The sequence below is a fragment of the Lepus europaeus genome, chromosome 3, assembly GCF_033115175.1.
Source record: "Lepus europaeus isolate LE1 chromosome 3, mLepTim1.pri, whole genome shotgun sequence".
Taxonomy (NCBI): domain Eukaryota; kingdom Metazoa; phylum Chordata; class Mammalia; order Lagomorpha; family Leporidae; genus Lepus; species Lepus europaeus.
This window is the reverse complement of record NC_084829.1, coordinates 67,143,917-67,157,245: the sequence shown is the minus strand read 5'-3', so window position 1 is coordinate 67,157,245 and position 13,329 is coordinate 67,143,917. Positions and strand designations below refer to the sequence as shown.

The 13,329-nt window shown below is 36.6% G+C and overlaps 1 protein-coding gene across 1 annotated transcript in view; it reads right to left on the bottom strand.

Moving 5' to 3' along the window:
* The window catches only part of COL19A1 (collagen type XIX alpha 1 chain), a 415,287-nt gene that overhangs the window by 214,875 nt on the left and 187,083 nt on the right, over nt 1-13,329 (bottom strand). Inside the window, exons 12-13 of the mRNA XM_062187570.1 lie at nt 4,922-4,975; nt 3,371-3,406 (exon numbers count right to left, since the gene is read on the bottom strand). Of these exons, the coding sequence (XP_062043554.1) occupies nt 3,371-3,406; nt 4,922-4,975 (90 nt within the window). The remainder of the gene's footprint in view (nt 1-3,370; nt 3,407-4,921; nt 4,976-13,329) is intronic.

Here is a 13,329-nt window from a genome sequence, read left to right as displayed (position 1 = left end):
CAACTGCCACTTCCCTCATTTCTCATTGGACAAAATATGAATAAAAGTAAAGCAAATATAAAATATATGATCCAGAGAGGAACAGAGTATTTTCTCAAGGCAGCTCAGCAGCATATGCTTGGGCAGCTTCTAGAGTTCCATATCCTGGAGTTGCCAATGCTTGTGGTCCTGCTCAGGAAAGGATTGTTGTTGGATTTGCTCATGGATTATAAATATGGAGGTGGAATTAATCCTCTAGAATACAGTAATCAGGAACCAAATCTTAGTCTCTAAAGGCAGTCAGATTGGGTATTTCTGATACAATTGCTGATATAAGGAATAATTTTAAACTGTTTGCACAAGAGGTAAAAGGAGAAGCTGTAGAAGAAAGTATTAGACAAGCATTGAGAACATTAGTTCTCAAACTTGTCTCCACAGTAGAATCATTTGAAAAAAGAAAAACAAAACTTACAGCAACCGTTGCCTGAGTCCTTCCCTAGAGATTCTGTCTATACTGGTAAATGGTAAAGCCTGGGAATTAGATTTTTTAAAGCACTTTGGGTGACTACAATGTGCAGTCAAGATGGAGAACCTATGGGACCTATGGGACAAAGCCAGGAATTAGGAAGAGGGTTCTAAACCCTTGTAACACAGTTTGACTGCAGGACCAGCAGTTTCTGCATCTTCTAGGGTCTTGCTAGAAGTGTAGAATTTCAGGCCTCAGTTCAGACTCTTGAAGAGGGAAAATATACAATTGAACAAGACCCCTGAATGGCTTCGATGCCTAATAAGCTTTTAGAGGCATAAAGGCACCTGAACCACCAAAGTGCCTGAATGGCTGGATTAAGGCTGTAATTAAAATTGTCTTCCTAGCTTCAGTCCCTTACAGTTCATCAAGCTACAGGTCTTCTATGTTAACTTAGTTTTAGTCCCTAATGGAAAGATAAATCTTTTATTACTACACATAAAGTTGAATTTCAAATAAAAGCTAGACATATCAAAAACGCTAAAATAATTAGGTAGAAAGAAAGTTTGATCCATTATAGTATCCATAAATAATGGTTAACTGTAGCTGCATGTATAGATCTTCCTTAGGGAGCTTTTGAAATTTATCTTACATCACATCTATTGAATCAGAATTTCTAGAGGTGGAACACTCGACATTGGTAAATCTCTCCAATGGATTTTAGTGTGCAGCTGGTTTTGGGGATGAACTCTAGTTTACTACATACCAGTGCCTCATTCAATCCAAATATACTGCAGTCAGTCATTTGGTTTTCTGGAAGACTATTATCAATTACTTCAATTAATAATGTAACACCTATCTTATAAGATCAATTAAATATTTAGAGCATGTTAAATTGGATTCATTGCAGTTCATCCCTATTTCATAGGTAACAGCTGATCATCTACATTAATTAAGGAAGTAATGGCAAGCATATGAAATAGTAAAATCTAAATCATATTAATATTTTACTTAATGAAATGAAACATTTTATTTCATAGTGCTTGTGGTTTTAGGCAAGTATAAAAATTAGCTTATACTCCCCAAGGGCCTGCCAGCTGAGTGGTGCAGGGACATCTACAAGGTCTTCCTTGGCAGAAAGAAAGCTGCTATGGAAAATCTACCAAGGAGATATAGTCCAATATAATTTTCAGGGAGGATCCAAAATTACATTTGAGAAAAAATGATACATGCAGACTGCATATTGGTCCTTAAGCATGAATGGAAAATAGGAAATCAAATTACTAAAAGTAAAGTGGTTGAGCATATAACTTAGCTGAAGCAAAACAGGCATGTATCTTGAATAAAATGAGCAGGCTTAACTCTAAATTACTTTTAAACAAGCTTTTAAACTCCAAAAAGTATAAAAATATTAAATATACAGTTTTCATTTCATATTGAAAGTATAAACCAAAGCTTAAACACAGAATTTCACTGATAATTGAATCTGGTTACTTCCAGCTAAGTCACCTGATTGGCTCCTATCAAGAAATATTTGTCTTTTCACTAAGAGATGCAAAGATTATTTTAAGAGAGTATTAGCATATTGTTCATAATGGGAGTTTTCAAGTACAATGATAAATACAAATATCATAAAATTCACACAGCCTTCGAGATTCTGGTGCTCTTCCTGACCATAAAACCCCATCCAGCTCATTAGAAGACTCCTTTGAGACAGGCTTTAGATTACTGAGAATTTAAATGCTTAATTTATTTTGCTGGTAATATCAATTATAAAATCAAGAGATGATATTATCTTTTTAGTTTATTTTACTAATACATAACTTCTAAAACATTTTTTATTTTTGTAAGTTGAACAAATTTCTTTTTTTTTTTTTTTTTATTTTTGACAGGCAGAGTGGACAGGGAGAGAGAGAGAGAGAGAGAAAGGTCTTCCTTTTGCCGTTGGTTCACCCTCCAAATGGCCTCCACGGCCGGCGTGCTGCGGCTGGCGCACCACGCTGATCCAAAGGCAGGAGCCAGGTGCTTCTCCTGGTCTCCCATGGGGTGCAGGGCCCAAGCACTTGGCCATCCTCCACTGCACTCCCAGGCCACAACAGAGAGCTGGCCTGGAAGAGGGGCAACCGGGACAGAATCCGGCGCCCCGACCGGGACTAGAACCCGGTGTGCCAGCACCGCTAGGTGGAGGATTAGCCTGTTGAGCCATGGCGCCGGCCTAGTTGAACAAATTTCTAACTATCCTCTTTTCTGAGGTTTAGAATCTTTCTTAGACCCACTGAGAATCTTTAATAACCCATGAAGAAAATCTGTGATAGTAAGTTGTATCTAAATATAAAAATATTTTTAATTATACATATAATTATTTAATAAATGATGAATCATTTAATTGAGAACATTCCTATTACACACATACTAAAAACTTTTCTTTTCACAATTGTTACACAAATATCACCTGCAAAAATTTGAGATCCAGATTACACAGGAAATCTACAATGGTGTTGGACGGGTTTGAGGGAATATGATAATAAATTAGCATAGACAGCTATCAGCCTTTGTATGATTATGGTTTCATTTATTAGCTTTCAGAGTAAGTAGAAACTATCACTGTTTCCACTTACTTTAAATATGATCTTAAGAATGTATAATCAAATACTGAAAGAGAAGATGATGAGCCTTTCTGAGGACAGAGAAAATTGCTCATGGTAGGTACTGAATCCAGACTTTTATAATAAATCCCTTATGAAACCTGGTCAAGTGCTTCACTGTTGTGGGCAGATGTGCCATTTTTAAAATATAAAGTCAAATTAAGTGTATTTGAAGATCATTCTTAATCTGATTTAAATTTTGGTTTGGTCATGATGTGGTATGACTAATAAGTAGGATAACAGATTTAATTGTTGAGTTTTTGATTTCAAGAATACTTACTGTGAAGGCTGGTAGTCCTGGAGGTCCCATGTCTCCCTAAAACAGATTAAAGAAAAGCTGGAGTTTCCAATAGTCTCTCTTTGCATGTTGTTTATAAATTTCTGAGTGGATAGAGGCAATATTCAGGACAGAAAAGTAGAATTTCATCTTCATAGTAGTCTCTGCACAACAAACTATGACGTGCCCATTACCTCTCACTATATAAAAATCATCTGGTGCATCCCCATGCCTTTTTTTTTTTTTTTCACAGCAGCAGAACTTATTCTGAAACACTAGAATAATCTGATTTTCTATTCTTTTATTAATCCAAAGTTAGAATATCTTTTAAAGTATCATTACATGCTAATGGAGCAGCTGGGAAGTATCAGAGGTAGAAAACTTTTCTGACAAAGTTAGTATGAGGATCAGCAGAAATAATAAGTGGATCTCCCCACTTCATGCGTCCAGCTGCAATAAGCAGTTCCCATGACCTCCTCTGAAGCTCTGCTGAATTGGCACTGCTGTTGCCATCAACAGTAAGAGGCTCTGCCTATGTTTATTTTTAATTATTAATTTTCTTTTCTGACCTATGTGAATACAAACTTTAGGTAGAAAATTGATAAATTATTTAAAAGTCTTTACAAATCATTCAACTGAAAGTTCACTATTTTCTAATTTGAATGTAATCTGCACACTTTATTGTCTTAGGAACTCTATTTCATAAGAACCCTCATTCATTAAGACCAAGAATGGTTGCTGTGCCTCTCATTTAGATGAACACTGTGGAGAACACACACTGTGTGGTGTGTGGTAACATGATGCTGGATTCCTACATTGAGTTTCTTCAGCACTTGCTCTTTCTCAACAAATATTTTCAAATGTTAAGTTTTAGCATTATGTCATCATTAATTTTTAGAATTGAATTAAAATAACCAATAGTTGTTAAGGAACAACTGAAAACCAATTTGTAAGGTCACTTGTAACACAGAGATAAAATATTGCAGAGAAGGATTTCTAAATGTGCTGAGAATGAAGGAAAAACTACAGTGCAATACACAATTTGCACTCAATGACCTTATTCAAAATAATTCCTACTATATTATTTGTTAATTTTCTGTTTAAGGTCACTGCCAATATGCCATTAGGAAACAGCATATGAGAAAAAGTGACAAGAAATGGGACATTTAGACTAAGACTGAGATACAAAATTAGCTTCCTTCCCCGGAAAAGCCACCTGCCTCACCATTATGGTAGCAGCTCAGTGTTGTTGGCGGAATTCCCTGATGCAGGACACATTTGCTAACTTGGTGACTGAATACGTAATGCTAATAAGCACGGGTGAGAAAAGGGAAATCTTATAACCACAAGTGAATGTCAATTAGCAATTGTGCATTTAGTCTCTTCAAACTAATTAAATGAACCAAAAGGTTTTTCTTGTTCAGATGCTTTTAAGATAACAGCCTTCAGTTAATTTCAAAATGTTTCTGGCAATTAGTATCAACAAGAAATCACTGCATAGATTTTCAGAGCATTCTTATAAAAGGAAAAAGCTGACACTTTTTGGGTCAATACCTTTTCTCCTTTTGGGCCAGGTGGACCACGAGGACCCAAGTCACCTTTCAGACCCTGTACAAAGAAGATAACCAATATGATTTCTATACACATTTCACAGAAATCTTCAATTTATAACGTTTATTAGTAACAAAATAAATCATAATTTACTGAATTCCCAAATCCCATTCTTCCCCTTTGTAATATATAAAAAAAAAATAGAGACAACTGGCACTAAAATGATAAGCAACATCTGTGCTTTGGTGGGTACAGATACATTAAATCAGCACGAGTCCTCAATACTGCATATTTGTGCAACTTTGCTTCCTGCTAAAATTACATTAATTCACCATCTGGGAGAACATCATTTAGATCTATATGAGCTTTTAAGTATCCACTTTGGATTAAATTTGTGGATGTTGTAAATACCTCTGATTTAGCATTGATTTGGCCTTTATTAAGCTTGCCAAAAAAAATTCAAGAGCTATCAAAAAATTTCCATGTCTCTATCAAGATATCTAATTGTGTGTGTTGGGGGGAATTGAAGGAATGAAGGATGCATTTTTTTAATCACTCACAAAGCTAGAGTTGTAGTATCTTTCTTATTTTAAAGTATACTTTATTTCTTGAATTTCCATATTTTAACCTGGATTTATAGAGATATCAAATGAATGTATAAAAGATGTAGACAGACTATCTGATAAATATTTTCATGAATCCTCAAAGACTCTTAGATGTTTTAATGGATATTGTAGTTGATCCGACTCAAAACTGACAACTTTCAGGAATACAATAGCGGAGTCAGTTCTATAGCTGAACATATCCATAGTGTAAACAGAAGAAAAGTTAGATAGACACATCCTCACTGTGTGGTACACAGGAAAAACACCTTCCTTCATCTTTAATTTGACACATTAGATGAGGAAAGAACAATGATGAAAATGGAGAGGGAGAGGGGGAGAGAGAGAGAGAGGGAGGTCGGTCTTCCATCCACTGATTGATCCCCAAGTGGCTGCAATGGCCAGAACTGTGTCAATCCGAAGCCAAGAGCTTCTTCCCAGTGTCCCACGTGGGTGCAAGGGCAAGAGGACTTGGGCCATGCTCTACTGCTTTCCCAGGCCATAGCAGAGAGCGGGATTGGAAGTGGAGCAGCCAGGACTTGAACCAGCGGCCACATGGGATGCCAGCACCACAGGCTGCAGCTTTAACCACTACGCCACAGTGCCAGCCCTGCTTTTAAATTCTTGAAATGTGATTAGTCTGAACTGAGATGTGCTACTGGACTTCTAATATCTGGTATACAAAGAAAATATAAAATATCTAATTAATACTTTTTATATTGATTATATGTTGAAATTATAATATTTGGTATATTGTATTAAATATTAAAAGTATTTTCACTCATTTCTTTTTGCTTTTCTTAATATGGCTATGAGAATGTATACCATGTTCACATTTGTCTTAAATTTGTGGCTCTCATTATATTTCTATTGGATTTTATTGCTTCAGAGATCCCCAAACAAGAAGTTGATGTGTCCTTTTCTCAATTAGGCCTGGACCTAGGCCTCCGGCGTATGACCTGTCCAGCTTGGTTACAGCAATAATCACACTAAGCTAGTTTAGAGAGAATTCCTAACCCTTGATATCTTTTCTTTCTTCCCTGCCTTTGAAGAGATCAAATTATTTATGCCCAAGCCTCTGGCCCACCTTTGGCAAGATTCATCTTGGATCAGTTTAGCAAGATTCACTTTACACTTGACGCCTCCTCTTTAATGTTCCACCCACTGATCCCCCTCACCCTGCTCTTTGTATATAAATCCCCACTTCCCTGACTGCAATCCCCTTATTGTAATAGTCTTGAATAAAAGGTCTTTCTTATCACTTATAACTAAAACTGTAAGAATAATTTTTTTCTTTAATAAAGCAAGGTTCTTTCCTCCATGGAACTTAGAAGAGTAACTGACAATAAATGGGTTATACAGTTGAATATGATGAATAAACATGGAAAGAGTTACTAAGTCAGGTGAGTAGTCAGAGTGACTTGTGTGTGAAAGTGACATGCATTGTTTCAGAAGGATACAAACACGTAATGATTGTGGGGAAAAGGGTGAGTATCATGCCCCAAATTTCCCAAGGAGAGATTATCATGAGCAGGCAGGTAAGTAGGAGAGGATTAAGTCAAGGTTAGCCAGAAGTTATGGTACATGAAGAATTGCAAGGCACTTTGAGGAAGATGGATTTTGTTCTAAGTGCAAGTAGAAAGCCTCTTAAATATTTTAGGTGGACAAATAGCATGATGGGGCTGTTTACCCGCCCCCTCCCCCATGACTACAATGTGATGTGAAACAGATTGTAGACAGCAAGAGTGAAAGCAGAAAAGTGTCTATAACAGCTTTCTTATATATATTTAATATAACAGCTTTCTAGACAAAAAGCAGAATGGCAGGATTAGGGTAGTCACAGTGGATATGGAGCTGGGAGGCAAGCCAGGCAGATGTGGTGAAGGCAAGGGTGGGGAACAAAAGTTCCAAGACTGACTGGTACTTGTTATAGATAATTGGATGAGAGGTTATTCCACTTTCTGAGAAATGTTTTAAAGATTATCTCACTTCTTGCTCATGTAAAACTGTACAGTGTGGACAAACATGAAAAAAATGGCTAATAATGATTCCATGTAATTATTGAACATCTACAGACATGTAAGACTAAGCTATATATTCCTTATAAATAAGTGAATATGAAGGGATAACTTAAAAATGAAAGGGACCATTAGCTATGCCATTCATGAGAATGGTTAACTCTGCAGTAGAGTGCAGAATAGGAAACAGCTTACACCAAGTTCTTGGTTCACTGGTGTTCCAATTAAGACTAAATTCATAGCAAACATATATTAGATATATTATTTTGTAGGAATAAATTAAAATTTTTAAAGATTCCTTCTTGACAAATTAACTCTAAATGTAACATCTAGAGAATAACTTATTGGTGGTTTTATCAACTAACTTTTCAATCAACTATGGTCAGAAAGGAGGTGAGGGTAAAATATAATCAATTACAAGTTGATGTAACTATTAAACATTATCATTGAAGAATATGGCGGAAGTGAAGGAATTAGTTTCCAGGGACGCCTACGTCTACAAAGCGCTCAAGACTTCAAATATGTGGAGTTTGGGAGACACAGGAGAAGAATGGCATTGCAAACAGCACTTGGGGTAATTTATTCAGGCATCCAAATAGAATAGGTATAAGTAATAGCTATTTTGAAGGGTTATTCTATGAATCATAGTTGTAAAACCATTTAGCACATGGCATGAACTCAATAAATGTTGCTTTTACTTTTCAAGTCTAGGTTTACGGATAACTAATAGTTGTTTCTGCTCAGTTTTATACTTCATTTGATGGATATGAACAACTGTGCTTTTGTTCACATAGGATTGAATGGAATTGAGAAGTACTATATTCATCAACCTTCTACTTTTATGGCCAGTAAAGTGGACCCATGTAACTCATGTCCTCCTGTGACAAAGTACAACGTTGTTAAAGCCATGACATTGTAATAGGCTCTGAGGAACAGATCAGTAATGCTTTTTTGAAGTGCAATTTTTCTACTCATGTCATACTAGTGCTATCAATGGTTATTGAGTTCTAGGGAGAAAGGGCACAGCATTTACCATCTAACATCACATGGAGCAGACTTTGAATCCAATACTGAATAAGATGACTACCTATTATTAAGAGTTCCAATACAACTCATGTATATAAATGATTTCCAAAACACAGTGGTTGACTGCATATGATGTGCAGAGAGGAACTTTTATCTAAAGACAAGATGGAAGCTATAGAACAGTAATACAACTAGAGTCATAAAAGCAGGTAGACTATGAAATTAATTCTTATTGGAAATCCTACTACTTATGGGATGTAGCATCTTTAAAACTCAGATTATTAAAATAATGCTATTTGTTAAAATTTTTAACCCATTAAAATTAATCTTTTGCCCCAGCTTCCACTGACTGCATCTTTTCCCCCCTAACAATGGCAACAGCTGTGCCAGTTACTAGCTCTACTTTTGTGATTTCAATAGTTTTGTACTTAGTAATGCAGACTGCATTTGTATAAGGAGATTATAACATGATTATTTTAGAAACATCAGATGTTGTCATTCTAATAAAGGATGTTTTAAAGACCATAATGAAGATGCAGAAGTGAAGACTAAACTCAGACTGAAATCTATTTTTTTGAGGTTATATAATCCAAAAAAACCAGTAAATGCAGACAAATCTGTTGGAGTTAAATGTGCCTTGCTAAATCTCATTTCTAGATATTTATATACTAGATATTTATCTAATTCTTACTATATGCTAGATACTGTTCTAAATGCTATATGTCTGATAACCCTTTCAACCCTCACCAAAAAAAAAAAAACAACTATAAGACAAGTTATATTAGAATTATTATCACACTATTAAAATAAAGACATGAAGCACACACAAAAAAAGATTAGTACAGTTTGCCAATAGAGCTGGGATTTGAACCCAGGTAGTCTGGCCTCAAAGGTCAAAATAAAAAATTAATGATACTCTTTCATGTCTGTTCTAGGATACCATTTTGGAATGTAACTCATATTAGATCACACTCAAAATCATTTAATTATACACTAGAATGTGTATAAAACGGAGGCCTCATATTCTGAGGGTTGAATTCTATCTCTGACAATTTTAATACATGTTTGGTACACATTAAACTATGAGTATGCATGTGTTTAGTAACGCTATGGAGATCTACCAAAATTTTAGACATAAACAATCTGTCAAGGATGCAATTAGAGAGATATCAAAACATTTTGTTGTTGTTGTTCAGTGACTAGGGGCTGGTACTGGCATAAGTTTTAAGTTTGTGTGTCTCAAGGACGGTAAACATTCTGCTCTTGCAAGACAGTCCCACATGGCAAGGAATTGTCTTGCCGAAAATGTCAGTAGTGACCATGGAAAAAATCTGAACTATGGTATTCTTCCCTTTAATTTAAGGTTTACACTTTCTAAAGTGAGTTGCTCATTTCATGGGAAAGTTGGCACAGAAGACATCACTGTAATATACATTGACATCAAAATGTATGTAATGTATAGCAATAAAGACTATTAAATAAAAGAAGGTTGGATCCATTAGTAGAAATATTAAATCATTTCAATTTATTCTGACTTGGAAAGTGGCCAGAGTGAGCTGGTTCATTGAGTTTATTCACTATGCATTCTAAGGGAATATTTCTGAAGTTACAATCCCATCATGGCTTGACTTTAATTCAAATTAGCACCTTTCACTTCCTGAGAATGTATACCGGTGCTTATTGAAAGTCAGAGTGAATACCAAATAATTTTAGCTTCCAAAGTCAGTTTTTTTAAGCATTGAAAAGTAGGCAATGACATATGGCATGATTTAGTGGGAACAATGAGATTCTTCAGCCATTCAGGGTCAAAGGCTGATTTTAGTATTTTCTAAAATAAACTTGTTTAATTATCTAAGCCTCTATTTCTTGCCTCTGAAAACAAGGATGCTATCCTGTCTGCTGAAGAAAGGATGAGTTTCTCCTCCTGAAAACAGTTTATAAATTATAACTCAATATTAACCACACCACCACCACCAATAGTGTAATAAAAGAGCATTTGATTCTTCACTTCCAAGGATAGCAGAGGGGAAAGAGGAGAACGTTCATTACTTTTTTATTTCTCTTTAGTCATGGCTCCTGAATATCTCTGGCAAAATTAAGGAAAGGAAAACAACATCATCTACATATTAATTAAGGAACCAAGTGAGAAAAGTTAATGTACTCTGTCATGCTTTATGGCGCACTTAATGAACTACATTAGACAATTATGGTGCTAAGGAAATGGCACCCCTGTGACTGGGACATGTGAGGAGAAAGGGTCACACATGCAGGCTGTGAACTTGCTCAGCAAGCTGGTGGGTCTTACTCTGATTTGGAACTCATACAGTGGCTGCCAGAACATCTGACTTAAATATGTGTGTAACAATTGATTAACTCTAAAAAGTTATATTTATTTTCAGACAACATAAAAACAGTTTCCAAGTCTCTAAATTAATGTGAATATATTTTAGGGCCCAACCCCTCAAATAACCTTGCTTTTATTCAATTATTTGCAAAATTCTTTATTTCAATCCTAACACTAGCTCTATGAACTTCTGAGAAAATCTTTGTTTTGCCCCCTCCTCTATCTCAGAGAGCCTACATGGGTTGTCTTTTACAACACTGTAGTTAATTTATTTTGATGAGTCTACCTCTCTCACAAGTTACCACCTTCCAGATGGTTGAAATGTTGGGCTACTTGTGAGTTTTTACTCTAGTCAAGTGCTAAATCATATGTATTTTATCTGAAATACCATCCTCTGTATCTTTCTTTCCACTGCTATCCTAGTTTAGGCCCTAATTACTTATATTTTAAACTATCATAGTAATTGCTCAAATGAAAATTCAGGTGGTAGTTCATTGAAAACCTACTCCAAACAGTTACTAAATACTAGGGATTCCAAGCCAGTGTCTGCTGTCATACAGAGTGCAACAGAAAGAATCGAAAAAACAAAGTTCTATCCATTTGAGCACTCATTGTGGAATGAATCTTTATTTAAATACTTGGGCTACACCTCCCCTCTGGTCAGAAGAGGAAGTGTTATGGGACAAATAATCAGGCCCTTGCAGCTCTCTGCCTGGATAGCCAATTCAACAGAGGCGAGTGTTGGTAAGAAGAAAGAGTTTATTTAAAGAACCTAGCACCTTGGGGAAAGAGAGATCTCTTGATCCAAATGTGCTCTTTCCACAGAACAAACCACAAAAGGGATTTTAAAAGACAAGGCTAGCTTCTAAGGGAGGTTAGAAATACTCGGCTGGGTTCCTGTTTTGTTTTCCCATAATGCCTTCCATGTAGCAGAGATTCTAAAAACATGAATGGAGCTGGTTCAGTGGGTTAAACCACCAACTGCAGCACCAACATTCAATATGGGAACCATTTTGAGTCCCAGCTGCCCCACTTCTAACCCAGCTTCCTGCTAATTCACTTGGGAAAGCAGTGGAAAATGGCCCAAGTCCTTGGGTCCTGGACCCACATGGGAGACCTAGAAGAAGCTCCTGGCTCTTGTGGCCAGGTGGGGAGTCAACCAGCTATCGGAAGATCTCTTCTCTGTCTCTCCCTCTCTGTAATTCTGCTTTTAAATAAATAAATATTTTTTAAAAATCTGAATGAATGCTCAAATCTCACGCCTTTAAAATCTGTAATCTTAATAATCTCATTTTATAAAGTCATAGGACATTACAGGGACTTTAGAATCTATTCTAAGCCTATCACTTTATAGATTCTGAGAACTAATTTGCTCAGTTAGTGACAGACCTGGGACACAAACTGAGCCCCAATTTTCTACTCTAGAACTTTTATTACCATCCCTGGTTCCTCTAGCGACAAGTAGAGAGGTGAATCAAATGCTGTGTTTACATGCATGGGCCATTCACTGTTCTGGTGTTTGAGGTACTTTAACAGTTCATGGACATTGGAATAAAGGTACAAGTTTAGTCTTATTTTTCTTTTAAAGATTTATTTGTTTATTTGAAAGGCAGAGACATAGAGAGGAAGAGGCAGAAAGAGAGGTCCTCCATTTGCTGGTTCTCTCCTCAAATGGCTACAACAGCTGGAGCTAGGCCAATTCAAGGCCTGTGTCTCCTAAGGGGGTGTAGGGGACCAAGGACTTGAGCCATCCTCTAGTGCTTTCCCAGGCCATCTAGAGAGCTGGATCAGATGTGGAGCAGCAGAGACTAGAACCAGCGCCCATATGGGATGCCGGCACTGCAAGTGGTGGTTCTATCTACCAGTTACAGTGCCAGCCCACCAGTTTACTTTGAGGCAAAACAGTTAAAATCTATGTAGGTTTTTTCCACATAATCTGTGTTTCCTGTAACTTTCTGATGACTGCTTGTAAGCATGGATTTCAAAACGTTTTTTGTGCCAAAATCAACTTCTTTTTTAATTTCATTTTCCATGAACTGTTTGATGAGCCCTTCTATAAGTTTCAGGAAGATGCAGCACTCCTCTAGCCACCAGCCACTGGTGTTAGTGCCCATTCTCTAGTGTGGGAACATAATTTCAAAGGGGGAGAGGAACATAGAGGTCATATTCAGGATGTTCTTAGAAGACAGTAATGCTGTTGGGGGAGGTGGGAATTGATGATAATTTCTGGGGTATTTCTCTCTTGGGGGTAAGCCCACTCAGGTATCCCCTTACTTTGTGCACAAGCTCCGATGATTGGTCTTTAGCCTCCTTTTGTACTGCAATGGTCTGTCGATGGATCTGTCACCTACAAGTCAGTTTCATAAATCTTCTAGGGTCCTAGGGAATTGAATATAGCCTCCTATGGTGTTCCCTTATCCT